The sequence below is a fragment of the Phyllobates terribilis genome, unplaced genomic scaffold (assembly GCF_046119375.1).
Source record: "Phyllobates terribilis strain yellow unplaced genomic scaffold, ASM4611937v1 Scaffold_119__1_contigs__length_5224398, whole genome shotgun sequence".
Taxonomy (NCBI): domain Eukaryota; kingdom Metazoa; phylum Chordata; class Amphibia; order Anura; family Dendrobatidae; genus Phyllobates; species Phyllobates terribilis.
This window is the reverse complement of record NW_027362879.1, coordinates 3,005,748-3,020,871: the sequence shown is the minus strand read 5'-3', so window position 1 is coordinate 3,020,871 and position 15,124 is coordinate 3,005,748. Positions and strand designations below refer to the sequence as shown.

Below are 15,124 nucleotides of genomic sequence, written 5' to 3'. Positions count from 1 at the left end.
TTCCATTGGTTATTTCTACAAAAAATACACTTCTGAAATAAAAAGTTTAATATAAGTGCCAATTTATTATGCACTACGTACTGTCCTAATCATAATCGTAAAATTAAAAGATCTCGGGAATGGTACATGCTACAGAAATTCTGATTTACATTTCTGAAATCAGCGCCTCAAAATACATGGACTACATGTTTTAAAACAGGAAACAGAAAAAAAGTTACAATTTGTTGACCAGTGTAATTTGTACAATCTTCCACCTAAGAGTGTCTGATCAGATTGCAAATGACAGAGGGAAGGAGGGAGGCGATTAACTTCAGAGATTTTTAATATTTTCTATGACCTATCCAGAAAAAAAAAACACCGTACATGGAGACATTAGCATCAAATCACTCCTGTGTTGGTGTTCTTACAAGCAAACTTTTATACATGAGATCTAATTTGATAAAAAGATTACAGCCTCGGAAAGATGGGAAACTTTCATATAGATGACTAGTGGTGATGTAGTCAGTGAAGGACTCTGGCCAAATATGTTTCTGGAGTTATAGTAGAAGATGTCGTCCTCATCATGAAGTAGTTATTTCTCATGTCACGTGTAATGAATATCTCCTGTAGTATTGCTAATGCCGATTCCAATGTCAGTAAATGATACAAGAATTAGCGTTATGGAAGATGAGTCTATGAGAAACTTATTCAGCTGCAGACTCCGAGGAAGAAACTGCTTGTTGTCTGTGGCCTAAAATATATAGGTTTCATTAATACATGACAGGGTAAAAAGCAGAATGTTGTAAACCAATAAGAATACCATTGCTGCTTGGGTCCCCCACCAGTCTCTGTATTTCCTGCGCACTTGTGATTACAGCTACCGCTAATCAGTTGGCTAAGCAGTGGTCAACTTAGCCAGTGATTGGGAGCATGGAGGAGATGTCTTTTTCTGCAATTCAACTTATGTTCAAATCCATACAAGACTAGAGAATACAACATCTACACCTTCTATCTCCTGATATATTTCCCTTATTGTGTCCAGTAATTGTATTATTACACGGAATTCTTTATGATGTTCCATCGTCTCATTGTCTTCCTATTTAGGTCACTACAATATCAGATCCTCTCAGTGGACATCTTCTATATTGACAGAATTTTTGTGAATCACCCATCAAGGATGGATATGGACAGAGACAAGATGGCAGAGAGGATATTACACCTCACCCTAGAGATCATCTTCCGGCTTACTGGAGAGGTGAGAGATTCTGATGACTTCACATTACATCATTCTTATCTATGGGAATAACAGATGGACAGAACTGGAGAGGTGAGGACTCTGGAAATGTCTATAGTGAGATTTATTAATGTGTCTCTCCATAACCAGGATTACACAGTAGTGAAGAAGACCTCTAGTGAGCGCTGTCAGGATCCTGTGTCTGAGGGATGGGGAAGACCCCTAAGCCCAATCACAGGGCCTCCATCTCAAGCCTTGATACATGAGGACATCAATGACCAGAAGATCGTAGAACTCACCTACAAGATGATTGAGCTGCTGACTGGAGAGGTGACACTGCTGGGAATGCTGGGACATTATACAGTAACACTATTAAGGGATTGGGGGGATGACGGTATCATTGTATGTGTCAGGTTCCTATAAGGTGTCAGGATGTCGCCATCTATTTCTCCATGGAGGAGTGGGAGTATTTAGAAGGACACAAAGATCTGTACAAGAACGTCATGATGGAGGTTCCCCAGCCCCTCACATCACCAGGTAATAGGACTAAATACACACGGCCTATAATTATCTGTATGTAAAGAATGAATTCAGTCCCTGTATGTGTTTCCTCCAGATCTATCCAGTAAGAGGACAACACCAGAGAGATGTCCCCGTCCTCTTCTTCCACAGGACTGTAAACAAGAAGATCCTAATGTTCCTCAGGATCATCAGGTAGATGGAGAGAAGGTGTCATGAGATCTCCCCTATGATGTGTAGATGGCTGTGAAGGTCTTGTGTTCAGTCTTGTTTTATCCACCAGTATTATATGTTTTATATTTGTGTAATGAGGACGGTGGAGATGGCAGGATTAGAGCTGATCATAGATGTGATTTCTCCATCTGTCTGTGACTTTTACAATATTTGTTTCAGGGTGAAGATCTGACCCATATTAATACTACAGAGACATATGTATGGGGTGATGAGCGGTGTAAAGAGGAGATTCCTACATATGACTACCCAGGTGAGTAGTGACCACTAAATGCAGAGAAGTCACAGATTCTTCTCTGTCACCAGCTATGGCTGCTTTATCGGTGATGTAGTCTGGCCATATCACAATCGTGTGATCGCCATTTTGCTACTAGAGCATAACATTCGCCTCCATATGAAAAATGTTCTAATTACTTGGGGAAATTGTGAAAGCTCTTTTCTATGGAACTTACAATCTGAAAGATCCACCTACCCCCTGGAATTAGAAGATGCTGACCGTTACCTGCCCATATGACAGCATACGTAGAATGTGCTGACAAGTTAGAAAATCACTTGAAGAAAAATATTCTGATGGGACTGTAAGAGAAAGCGGAGGGTAATGATGGTGTTGGCTTCCTAGATCCGTGATATCTTATTGGATGAATCTACCTTCTCTCCCTTCTGTGCTGCTGAATGTGCTCATATGGTCCCTACAAGACCAGGTCCAGTCTTTCTGGCCAAACTTCGCTTTTTTGATCAACAACATTAAATGTGCAGTGAGGCCAAGTGTGAATTTCTGTACAATAACAACAGAGTTTCCCTTTATCCTGAGTTTACACTTTATTTTAAAACCAACTAACTTCAAACAGGATCGCGATAAACTACATAAAAAAACATTACACCTGTGCCATGATATATCTCTAAGCTGTGCGTGGCTGATGGATGTAATATACATTTATTCACGCCTGCAGGAGATGTGTTGGCATGGCTCGAGCCCTGGTTTCATGGATTCACTCCACGTCATAAATTACATTATGTTTTCAATCCTAAGGAATTCAGATTACTGCACAATCTCTCCTGAAATGGGGAGCACTAATACTTTCTCTACTCTCCTGGTCAGGACTCATAGTAGCTCCAATGGCTCCACCATAAATGAGTGCGACTCCGGTTTAGTGTTGGGTTTCTCCCCTTATACATAGGTTGTTGTTGGGGATGTAACATAGATTAAAAAAAAATATTTTTTTTCACAGGTTCCTTCGCACTCCGCAGACAGTTTTGTGTTTCTAATCAGGGCCATTTTTCAAATCTGACGTGTGTCACTTTATATGGTGATAACTTTGGAATTCTTCACAAAGGATAATAGGAAACAAATGGACCTTACTAATTATTTTCCAGCTTATTTATTTATTTTACTCGCTTATATACCGTCATTAATTCCACAGCGCTTTACAGACATTATCGGCACTGTTCTCATTGGGGCTGACAATCTAAATTCCCTATCAGGATGTCTTTGGAGTGTGGGAGGAAACCGGACAACCTGGAGGAAACCCACGCAAACACGGGGAGAACATACAAACTCCTTTGTTGTCATTGGTGGGATTTGAACCCAGGACCCCAGCGCTGCAAGGCTGCAATTCTATAGTCAAAGTATTGTCTGATCTCATCAGACAGTACTCACAGAGGTGAACACCACCAAATTACAAGTAAACAATTAGGAAAGGGAAAAGGGTGTGAGTAAAAGTGAAATTCTTTGTTAAATAATAATATTAAAACCTGGTAAATCATACATCCCATTAGGGATGTATCATGGATCATGATTATATAAATGGAGTCATGATCCACTAAATTACTGATAGAGTCAGACGGTGAATCAAATTATTAATAAAATAAGCCCCTAGCCAATGTCCCTTATAATTGATGGCTGGGTTTATGCTTATAAAATGAATGCCATAGATTATATCAAGGGTGTGCTGAATTATGATAGTATCCTCAGCCAGGAGAGATTTTATTAAATAAAGGCTCAATTTGCCAGCGTGAATTCAATAGTAAAAAATTCTCCTAGCCCGTTGGATACACTCCCCATATTATAAAGTGACTTCAAAAGTGTGGCAGGTCTGATAGATATAAGTGTAATGAGCCCTTGTGCAGAGGTTATCAGGGCACACTATTGCACCTGTCACACAATCTGTGTAATGGATCCTTAATAATTCCACTCGCATCTCCAGTAGTGCTGTCGGCAGTGAAATAACTCCGGCAATATAACAGACTTAGCCAGCTTAAGAGCACAAGCGGCTCAGCTATGCCACTGACAGTCTCTCTCACGCTGTCTGCACAAGAATTGATGGTCAGCAGGAGAAGCAAGCGATCCAACTAAGTCACGATCTCCTGGTTGTGCAGGAGATCCAACACGCTTTCTGCCGATTTAGATATCAGATGCGGCTAGCATATGCCACTATCGGCCTCTCCCACGCTGTCAACACGTGTGTGGGTATGATCAGCGTGAGAGACAATTTCAACTATGTCAACAGTCTGTCAGATCTAACAGAGCTGACAGCTAAAACGGGGTAAATCTGGTTTTATGCAGCACTCTATAGTGCGGTCAAATATGGCTTAATACTGTCTGATGAAACTATCAGGAGTCATCCCTGACGCGCGTTTCGCCGGGGATTCCGGATTTTTCTAAGGCTGCAATGCTAACCACAGAGCCACCGTGCTGCCCATGGTGGCTCTTGATCGCACAATACCCTATATACGGTTGTACACTACTGTCTGAGCACATGGCAGGTTAAGAAGGAAAGGAGCGACATTTAGCTATTTGAAAGCAGATTTTGCTGGAATAGTTTGCAGACACAATGTATTGGGGCACTGTTCATGGTCACCTGGCAGCGCAAAAGATGGCCACCACGAACAGGTTTGGCGCTATCTCCTCTGTTTTATAGAGCCCAGGGATTGGTTGGCTCAACATTCTTTAACCCCTCTACATGGATCTGGAGTTACACAGAGACCCCCAGGCTTGGGCCACGGTGTTACCTGCTGTTCTGTGGAGTGAGATGGGAAGAAGAATAGTCAGGTAACCGGGTCAGAACCAGGAGAGCAGAGAAAATACAAAATCACACAAGAGTAGTCAGTAAACGGACCGGGGTCACAACAGGAAACAAATACACAAGCCGGGAGCTGAGCACAGAGGACTGAACCAGAGGAGAACAAGGCTGTATCTAGCAGCTTCCGGCAATATCCTTCCAGCTTTAGTAGGGTGCGGTGCTTTCCAGTTGGCTGAAGCAGGGAGCAGATTACTCCAGCTGGACAGCACACACCCCCATACTGCCAGACTGGAGGGTACTACAGGTCCAAGCAACCCTAATCTTAGTGGCTGGACAGAGCCTGCGCCGCCCAGAGCTTCTGGTTCTGACGTCTCCTCCATCACCAGCGCCGTCTGCAGAATGAATATCTGTAGGTAGTGATTCACCACACCATCCTTTTGGTATGCTAACAGTTTATTTCACATATGGTGATTCAGACATAAGCGCTGACCTAAAAAGGTGCAGGGATATGCGACACATATCAATTTTAACGTTTCGACCCTGTCAGTCTTATTCGTAATGTCGCTGTGAAAAAAGAGAAACAATACATAAATGTGAAGACACATATATATTTACATGTATACAGAAATTATATACATGAGCCTTTCATATGCTCATCATGAATGTACTTGTAATTGTGCGACAATCTTCAGCGGCTTCTAGGACATCCGTCCTGCAGGTAAGTATTGCTGATATTCTGGCCACATGGTAAGTCATTGGTAAAAAGATGGGACAATGGAAGCAAAAAGATTAATGATTAAGTGGAGGAGCAAAGGAGCCGGAGGAGGGCCAAGGAGAAGAATGATAGAGCTTAGGTGGTAAAGAAGTTGGGTATCAGGGCAGAGACATAAGGAAAATGGGTCACCAAATAGATGCATATAAAGTTATGTTAGGTATGGGGTAGAGACATATGAGGAATATAGGTCCCCACTCAGATAAGTAATAAAGCTTAATAAGTAACAGGGCAGAGACATATAGGGAGTACAGGTCCCCAAACAGATCAGTATAGAGGCATGTGGCCAGGTGGCTTGCCTGACGGCTCAAAATGTGCTGGGTGGGTACCTTTAACGGAGCTGTGAATAGGCGCTCCCGCACCTTCATCTTGTGCATCTGTCTCTTGTTGCGGTTGGAGGGTTTATGTATGTTTCCGTGATTACCGCCAGACCGTAAGTGCGTGCGCTCAAACTTCCCCCCCCCCCCCTCCCTGGAAGTTGCGTCACAGGCAGGTGATGTGGCAGGGAGAGTGGGTCTGTTGGGGCGGGCCTGTCCTCCCGTATGGCTGTGTCACATGTGTAGCATATCCATGGCGTCTGGTGAAGACTGCGCATGCGCGTTAGGCTATATGCGATAGTTCTGTTATGGTAATTTTTTTAGAGAGGATTAACGCTGGCAGGTAGGCTTATTATTCCTGCAGCAAGTGGGACAGTATCCTCACACTGTCAGGGAAAGTGAATGTACAAAGTATGCATAATGATTCACTAGCGCTGGAATAAGGCTGGAGATATACTAATGAGATAAAATATACAAATTTATTAGTATTGGTTTAAAATACATTACAAAAGTAAAATCCGGGGTGTAAAGAGGATAAAATATAGCCTGTTGGAGATACGGTCAAATGTGGAGGGTAGAGTGGTGGGATAGTAATTTTCCTCCTGTATTTCAGATAATTTGTCCGGTTGAGGTTGAGGTTAAGGTCCTGGTAGTAGTTTCTTTCCTAGTTAGAAGACAAATGGTTTAGAATGTGGTGTGCAGATAGCAGGAGTAACCGATCTTACCCGCTGGTGAGGAAGGAAGGATGGTTAGTGGTCCTCTGTGTTGGTGTATTTTCTCGGTGGTAGAGAAAGCTAAAATATTGAAAATTAGTTAATTTCAAAATTATGTCTACAGGTAAGGGTTTGGTGGTACCACACCTACCGGGAAGAAAAAGAGGATGTTGGTAGATAGCTTTTTAAGAAGCGAGTTACTATTGTCCAAGTGGTCTTTTTGGTCCGGTGACTTTTAGAATCAAAGAAACAATATAGGTAAGGTAAAATAGGTTAGAATAAAGAACATATAATTTTATTAGGAATTGTAACTTTTAATTAAATCAATTACCTCAGGAAAGAGTCCAGGGGTGACTTGGAGAGAAAAGTCCTTATTATGGCACGTTCGTGGTGTAATCCATTTTAAACCGATAAAATATACAAATTTATTAGTATATCTCCAGCCTTATTCCTGCGCTAGTGAATTATTATACATACTCAGTTCTGTTATGTTGTCATCATGGTGTATCGATGAGGGGCAAAAGTGAGGTTGATCTGGGTGGGGGAATAAAATTGTGCTGGTTGGGTCAATTGGTGCTGTGGATGAAAGGAATAATGGAGGGGGGTGGTGTAAGGAATATATGGAGTCCTGTATGAAACTAAATAGTGTGAGGCCATGCCCCTTGTATGTAATTAGGTTTGCTAGAATGATATATGGGAGCTGTGTGTAAGAGGGTGAGGAGAAGGGAGAGGGGAAGGGGTGGAGAGGGAGATAGGAGGGGGAAGCCAGGGGAGAGGGGAAGGGGGTTTCTGGAACTCGCCTGGAGAGGAGGAATAGGAGAGGTTGTAGAGCTGATCTAGTGTGTCTGAAAAAAAGATAATCAAGTTAGCCAATCTATTTCATTCTCTGTCAGTGTCTGGAGGGTGTGTATCCAGAACCACTCCCGTTGTTTAAGGAGTTTAATATGGTTACCACCTCGTCTGGGTACTTGTTCGATCACCTGGAACCTGAGTTGTGATACTGCATACTTGGCGCTTGAGAAATGATGGGGTAGTGGTAACAAGGTTTTGCCACAACAAATCGTGGATTTATGGCTGGCAATATGGTCCCTGATGTGTTGAGTAGTTTCCCCTACGAATAGTAGACAACATGGGCATTTGATTACCTACACCATAAAGTCAGATTCTCTGCAGAATGAATGAGGACAGGTATGGTGAAAGAAGCAGACGTCACAGCAGCAGATCTCAGAGGAGATGGGTCACACCATTTGCAGAAGCCCTAATATGACAAAATGGCAGAAAACCAGAGCAGTAGAAATTCTCATAAAGTGACTCCATTTTGAATATTATAACCCTCAGTGAATTAATGTATAGGAGTAGTGACTATTTTGACTGCACAACCACTTTCCGGAAATTAACACGCAGTGCATGTTGGAGCGTGAAAATTGCAAATATACTATTTTATTTCCCAACACATAGTGCCCAGATTGTGCTCCAGGAGACACACACCTTAAATTAAGTGGGTTCTTCTCCCTATAGTAATGCCGAATACATGGATGCTAAATGTGGTTTGGGCGCACTGCAAGGCTCTGAAGTGAGGGGGAGATCTGACTTTGGGAGAGCTGATATTGCTGGATTGGTTTATGGAAGCCATGTTGCTTTTCAAGAGCCTTTGAGACCCTAATAATGTGGAAACTTCTGTTTTTCCACTGACAGATGATGGGCCTGAGTGGGGACTTGTTTTTTGTGAGATGAGTAGAAGTTTTTCTTGGTATTATTTTCCCCTACATAACATTGTTTGGTGGCTTTTGATTCCATATTTGGGATCCAGAATGAACAAACATTTGAACACCTCGCTCTACTGGTTCATCCTATGAGGTTTTATATTGGGCTGTGAACTGTCATTGTCTTGGTAAATCATTCAATGTTTTTACATAACTTGCCATTTCTACAGACACTTTAAGTAGAAATGCTCAAAAATATAAAACTCAAGGATATTTTATTCAAAAATAATAATTTGTTTTATTCTTGGCAGATGACTGTACCAGAAGATCAGAGGGACAGCTGACATCTTCAATTTTTAAATCTGATGATCTTGAGATCCCGCAGGATACAAATGAAGTGAATGCCATTACTCCAGATATCCCATCATCCCTTCACAGCGAAGATCTGTCATCTGATTCTTTAAAACAGGTCCTGTCTTCTGATTCATTACCGACTACTAAGGAAAATCATAGTCACAAAAGAGGCATTCAGAAACAAACTGCTCCTAAAGCAACAAAGCCATTTTCACATTCAGAATATGGAAATAGTCTTCTCAAAAAGTCTTTTCTTAAACATCAAAAAACGTACACAGCAGAGAATAGATTTTTTTGTTTCAAGCAGGGGAAATGTTTTAACCATAAATCAGATCTTGATAGTCACCAGAGAAGTCACACAGGGGAGAAGCTATTTTCATGTTCAGAATGTCGGAAATGTTTTACAGAGAAATCAAGGCTAACCAAACATCTGAGAACTCACACAGGGGAGAAGCCTTTTTCCTGTTCAGAATGTGGAAAATGTTTTACAAGGAAATCAAATATTATCGTACATCAGAGAACCCACACAGGGGAGAAGCCTTTTTCCTGTTCAGAATGTGGAAAATGTTTTACAGGGAAATCAGATCTGAACAAACATCAGAGAACTCACACAGGAGAGAAACCATTTTCATGTTTAGAATGTGGGAAATGTTTTGCAAAGAAGGCAAATCTTATCAAACATCAGAGAACTCACACAGGGGAGAAGCCATTTTCATGTTCAGAATGTGGGAAATGTTTTGCAATTAAATCAACTCTTATTGCACATCAGAGAACTCACACAGGGGAGAAGCCATTTTCATGTTCAGAATGTGGGAAATGTTTTACAGAGAGATCACATCTTATCAAACATCAGAGAACTCACACAGGGGAGAAGCCTTTTTCATGTTCAGAATGTGGAAAATGTTTTATCCATGAATCAGATGTTGTAATACACCAAAGAACCCACACAGGGGAGAAGCCATTTTCATGTTCAGAATGTGGGAAATATTTTGCAAAGAAATCAAGTCTTGTCGCACATCAGAAAACTCACATAAGTGATAAGCCTTTTTCATGTTCAGAATGTGGGAAATGTTTTGGAAATAAATCAAATCTCATTGCACATCAAAGAACTCATACAGGGGAGAAGCCATTTTCATGTTCAGAATGTGGGAAATGTTTTGCAATGAAATCAAATCTTGTCAAACATCAGAGAACTCACACAGGGGAGAAGCCTTTTTCCTGTTCAGAATGTGGAAAATGTTTTAACCAGAAAGCCCATCTTTATAGCCACCGGAGAACCCACACAGGAAAATGCCGCAACTACACCCAACTGGTTTCTGTATAGACTAAAAAGACCCTAGCTGCACAACTTAAAACACCACCTCAGATCTAACTCCGTAGTAGGCCATTGAGGGTTTTCTTGTACCTCCTGAGGAACCAGAGGGGAGGCCGCAACACACTGTCAACAAGTGGAAAGGAAAGTGTGAAGTAAGATATAAAAACTGTGGGTGAGAAACTAAAACACATTCATATAGGGCAAAGAAGTCAAGCCATGGAGAATCAAAAATAAAAGGAACAAGTATGACCTCCCAGAAACCTAACTGTGGAAAAAGCTGCTGGAAGGGAAAGCAAACAGACGGAGAGGATAGTTTCAGCTTTTTGGTGAAACTTACAAAATTCATCCTCACCCACAATTACTTTGAATTTGATAACCACATATATCTACAGGAGACTGGTACAGAAATAGGAAGTGTAATGGCTTAACAGTATGCAAATTTTCATGACCAAGCTTGAATGTGACTTCTTGTCCTCATGTCACATCAGGCCTCTGGCCTACTACCTACTACTAATTGACTATAGTTTAATCATCTGGACATATTCTGAGCAACATCTAAAGAAGTTCCTTGAACACTTTAATCAATTTCATCCCACCATCAACTTAACACTCAACTACTTCTGTACTGAAATTAACTTTTTGGACACCATCATTAAGTTACATAACAATGAAATAGAGACGTCCATGTACCAGAAGCCAATTGACCGTCCAACATCCCCTAAATGGGTCAGTTTCCATACAAAACACATAACCTCTATTGGCTACAGCCAGGCCATCCGATACAGTTGGATATGTTCCAACCCTATGGACAGAGGCAAACACCTTGGTGGCCTCAGAAACACCTTTTTGAACCAGGGCTACCACCAAACAACAATTGAAAACCAGATTGCAAGAGCCACCAGAATATCAAGGAATCATCTACATTTCAAAACTAAACAAGAAAGCAACCGGGTGCCTCTCATAGTCACCTAAAATCCAAATCTGGAGGTGCTAATGGGAGCTTCATGGAAATTACAACCATTATTACAAAAAGATGCCCGATTACAATCTATATTTCCAGACCCCCCACTTCTGTGATTTAGGCAGTCCTCTCCAACAGCTACAGGAACTTTTCTCTGCAGCCAGAAAAAAATGTAAAACATGTCTATTTATAATGACCACTGACAAGATAAAGATTCCCAACCAGCATCAGGACCACAAGATCCCAGGTAATTTCAGCTGCATTACATCTAATATCGTGTACTTAATTATATGTACCAAATGTTCAACTGGGTGTCTGTGTGTAGGGAAGACAGGGCAAAAACTTAGAACAAGGATGAATTCTCATCGCCACACAATAAAAGAAAAAAGAATAGATCTACCTGTGGCCAAACATTTTTTTATCCCTGATCACAGCATCGTGGACATGAAATTACTTGTATTAAAATGTAACTTCAAATCTCAGAGAGACAAAAAAAATTTGGGAGTACAATCTTATGACAATCTTTGACACACTGTCACGGGTGTATCAGAGGTGACAGATAGTCGCCCTGCAGTTGGTTGCAGGAGATCTCTATGTTTGGCATTACAGACCTCTTCTTAGAGGAGAGGCTGTCTCTAGGACCTAGCGGCTACCTCCCTCTGGCTAATTAGCTCTCTGGCCTGGGTGTATAAATATCTGGTGTGTCTGAGAGGGAGGTGCCGGCTATATTCATTTCTACTTGTGAAGGCTTAGCAAGAGCAGTACTGCATCATCTCTGGAGCTTGAGGCTGAGTGCCCATTTGTCTGGAGTTCGTCTAAAGCTAAGCAATCTCCCCCATGTTTGTCTACCCTTGTTTTCTATAGAGTTTAGTGAGATCGACTAGTGCTCATCTCCTCCCTTCCCTAGCCTTTGCCATACGCCAGGGAAAGCCAGGGTGAGGCACACGTGCGGTGATTGGCGAGGAGCCAATATAGTAGCTCAATTGTTGAATATAGTGATGGTAGTTGAGACAGGGTGACCCTAGACCAGACTAGGAGGTCTCCACTTTCCCCTTTCCCTAGTATCTGGGCTCCTTTTCCTTCTTCCCTCTGTGTTCACTTAGTCTTTCCCACATCTGGTGTGACACACTCAGAGCAGCAATAAATGTATGTATATCGCATGGATTTATGTCTTTCTACATCAACTAAGGAATGTGCTCCTCAGAACATTTTGGGACCATCACAATCATGGACCAGACCTCAATCACAGGACAATTAAACTTTCACAATCCTTATCTATGAACTGTGGTAATATTTACGGCCACAACTGCTTCTCCCTCTTCAATACTGATAGTTCTGCTTCATGTCACTTGTCTTATCTATTGCATTATTCCTGTGCCCTGCTGTGTATGAATATGTGGCTCTTCAGATTGTGTTAAAGTATGCCTGATGAAGATACCTGAGTAGTCTTGAAAGCTTGCAATTTGTTACCATCTTTTCAGTTAGCCATTAAAAGGTATCAACCACTGAGTACTCTCAAATCTTAATATTTTTCTATCTACTGGCTAACACGATACAATGATATATATTTCTCATAAAATTTTTGCTAAACTTATGAAATGTGTTTTTTCTGTTCAGGAAATTTCATTCATGGGTTTCATTTTATTGGCTGATGGGTTTAAGATGGATCCAGGGAAGGTTTTTATGTTATTCTGGTTTTCATCCCCATTTTGGTGAATTTTCTAAGATATGTTCTGAATGTCCTGGGGTGGAGGTCGCCATATAGAAACATGGGGATGTTACATGGGTTGAAAAAAAACCTAGGTCCATCAAGTTCACCCTTTTTCCACCAATTATAAATTTTTGTCTCTAAATTATCTATAACCCACAATGTTATATGTACTGAGGAAGTCATCCAGCCCTTTTTTTTAAATTTCGTAGTGTTTACCATTACTACCTCTTATGGTAGAGTGTTCCACAGTCTGACTGCTCTAACTGTAAAGAACCCTTTCCTGTTTGCCGAAATGGCCATTCTTCCACCTGTAATAAGTGCCCCTTAGTCCTTAGTATGGTCTATGGATGGAATAATAGAGAGGATATGATTGGCGAGCACTCTGTCACAGCTGAGGTGCTGATGTAATGGGCATGGGCTGCAATAGTTCAAATATGATTCATCGCACACTCGGGAGGTGAAGATGCAAAAATTCATTATTAACATAAGAAATTAAGAAATAAAAGTATCAAACTAATCGTGGATGGTGACAATACAAGACGTTTCGGCCTATTAGTTGGCCTTAATTATTTTGGTCGCTACTGTAAAAAAGAACAGCCTTGTTTAGGTCATACCGTAATTATGGCTTTCTGCATGGACATGGGCAATGATCCCCTCAAAACATGAATTGTATATCTCGAATAGCAGTGGTAGTAATACTTCCTTATATCTCTTATATACTTCCACTGGAAGACCATCTGTTCCCAGTGCTTTATCGTTGGACATTGAGCTCAGTGCCCATTCTAGATCTTGTATATCAAGTGATTCATCTAATAAATTCTGAGAGTCTAAGGAAAGGACCGGAAGCTTTAGAAACCGCTTCTTCCTTCCTGCAGCTGCAATGTTACCTGATTCAGCAGGTCCGGAGCTGCTTTCAGCCTGTTTTGTGCAGCCGGCATTGGATCTCTGATTATCGCATTCTCTGCATCTCCCAACTCCTGAAACACCAATTGATCCTGCTGCTTAGTCCGGGATTCAGCTGCTGAGATTTATTTTGGAAATATTCCTCTAAGGTCGGCCTTCATGGCTTCCCATACATATAAAATAGAAGTTGTATTTTTTTTTAATCACAAGATTCTCTATTTACCCTTCAATTTTCCCTTAAAAGTCTATGACTCGCATCCAAAAGGGGTTTAATTTCCCTGTGGCTCAGGGGCATGGCTTGGCCGGACATGTGAGCGGATGTGCGGCAGAAGAATTCTGGGGATAAGTAGTGGATGGAGTCTTCCAAGACAGTGCTGGCGCTTCTTCAGCAGGTACAAGAGTGGAAAAGTCTGTGGCTGCAGGCGCAGCACTTAGGCTGGCTTTGCTCTAGTTCCAGACTCGGAAGCGTAGACCGGCAATGAGGCACATATACAAATTACTGAGGTATCTAACCGCTTCTCTGCGCGCTCAGAGGAATTTTATAATACTGCTGAAAATGACTCTGAAAGTTCCTGCGCCCTGCAGCCTCAGTCAGAACTCACTACTCTCCATCAGGACACAGATTAGCACATAACTGGGCCTATGATAAAAGATGTTTTTATGGCTGTAACACAGAATGGATCTGCGCTATCTTCACTCAGCAGCCAGATGGGGGAGATCAAAGAGAAATTTACCTATATGAGGCAAAGGCTACAAAAAGTTAATGACCGCACCACAGCAGCAGAATTGGTGATCTGGAGCAGTGGTCCCCAACCTTTTTTGCACCAGGGACCGGCTTGAAGCAAGATCATTTTTCCATGGCCCAGCAAGGAGGGGGTGGGGTGGGCGGGGCTTTGGTCATATGGGGGCGGGGTAATGGAGGGATTTGGAGTTTAGTGCATACTTATCATATAGTATAGACCAGGTCCCCGCCAGGAGCTATGCCAGGAGCCCCACATAATGTGCTGTGCCAGGAGCCGCATCACTGAGGCCCCATCACGCCCTGCAGCAGGACAGGGCAGCTGTCCTGACAGCTGCTGTTCAGCTGCATTTACTTCATCCCAGGGGCGGACACAGACTGTAGTGGGCCCCTGTGCAAGAAATTTTTGGGGGCCCCCCCCGCCCTTCATAAGGCAACAAAGTTATGTAAACATAACCCCCCCATGTGCATCTCTCACCCCCCCATGTGCAGCTCACCCCCGTGCATCTCTCATCCCCCTCCGTGCATCTCTCATCCCCCTCCGTGCATCTCTCATCCCCCTCCGTGCATCTCTCATCCCCCTCCGTGCATCTCTCATCCCCCCCCGTGCATCTCTCACCCCCCCGTGCATCTCTCATCTCTCCCCTCCCTCC

General features: G+C 42.2%; 1 protein-coding gene across 1 annotated transcript in view; it reads left to right on the top strand.

The window, feature by feature from the left end:
- Positions 1 to 1,051: 1,051 nt before the first annotated feature.
- The window catches only part of LOC141201598 (uncharacterized), a 30,235-nt gene continuing 16,162 nt past the window's right edge, over positions 1,052 to 15,124 (top strand). The window contains exons 1-6 of the mRNA XM_073663601.1: positions 1,052 to 1,234; positions 1,364 to 1,543; positions 1,627 to 1,750; positions 1,830 to 1,927; positions 2,126 to 2,216; positions 8,800 to 10,113. Coding sequence (XP_073519702.1) covers positions 1,052 to 1,234; positions 1,364 to 1,543; positions 1,627 to 1,750; positions 1,830 to 1,927; positions 2,126 to 2,216; positions 8,800 to 10,113 — 1,990 coding nt within the window. The remainder of the gene's footprint in view (positions 1,235 to 1,363; positions 1,544 to 1,626; positions 1,751 to 1,829; positions 1,928 to 2,125; positions 2,217 to 8,799; positions 10,114 to 15,124) is intronic.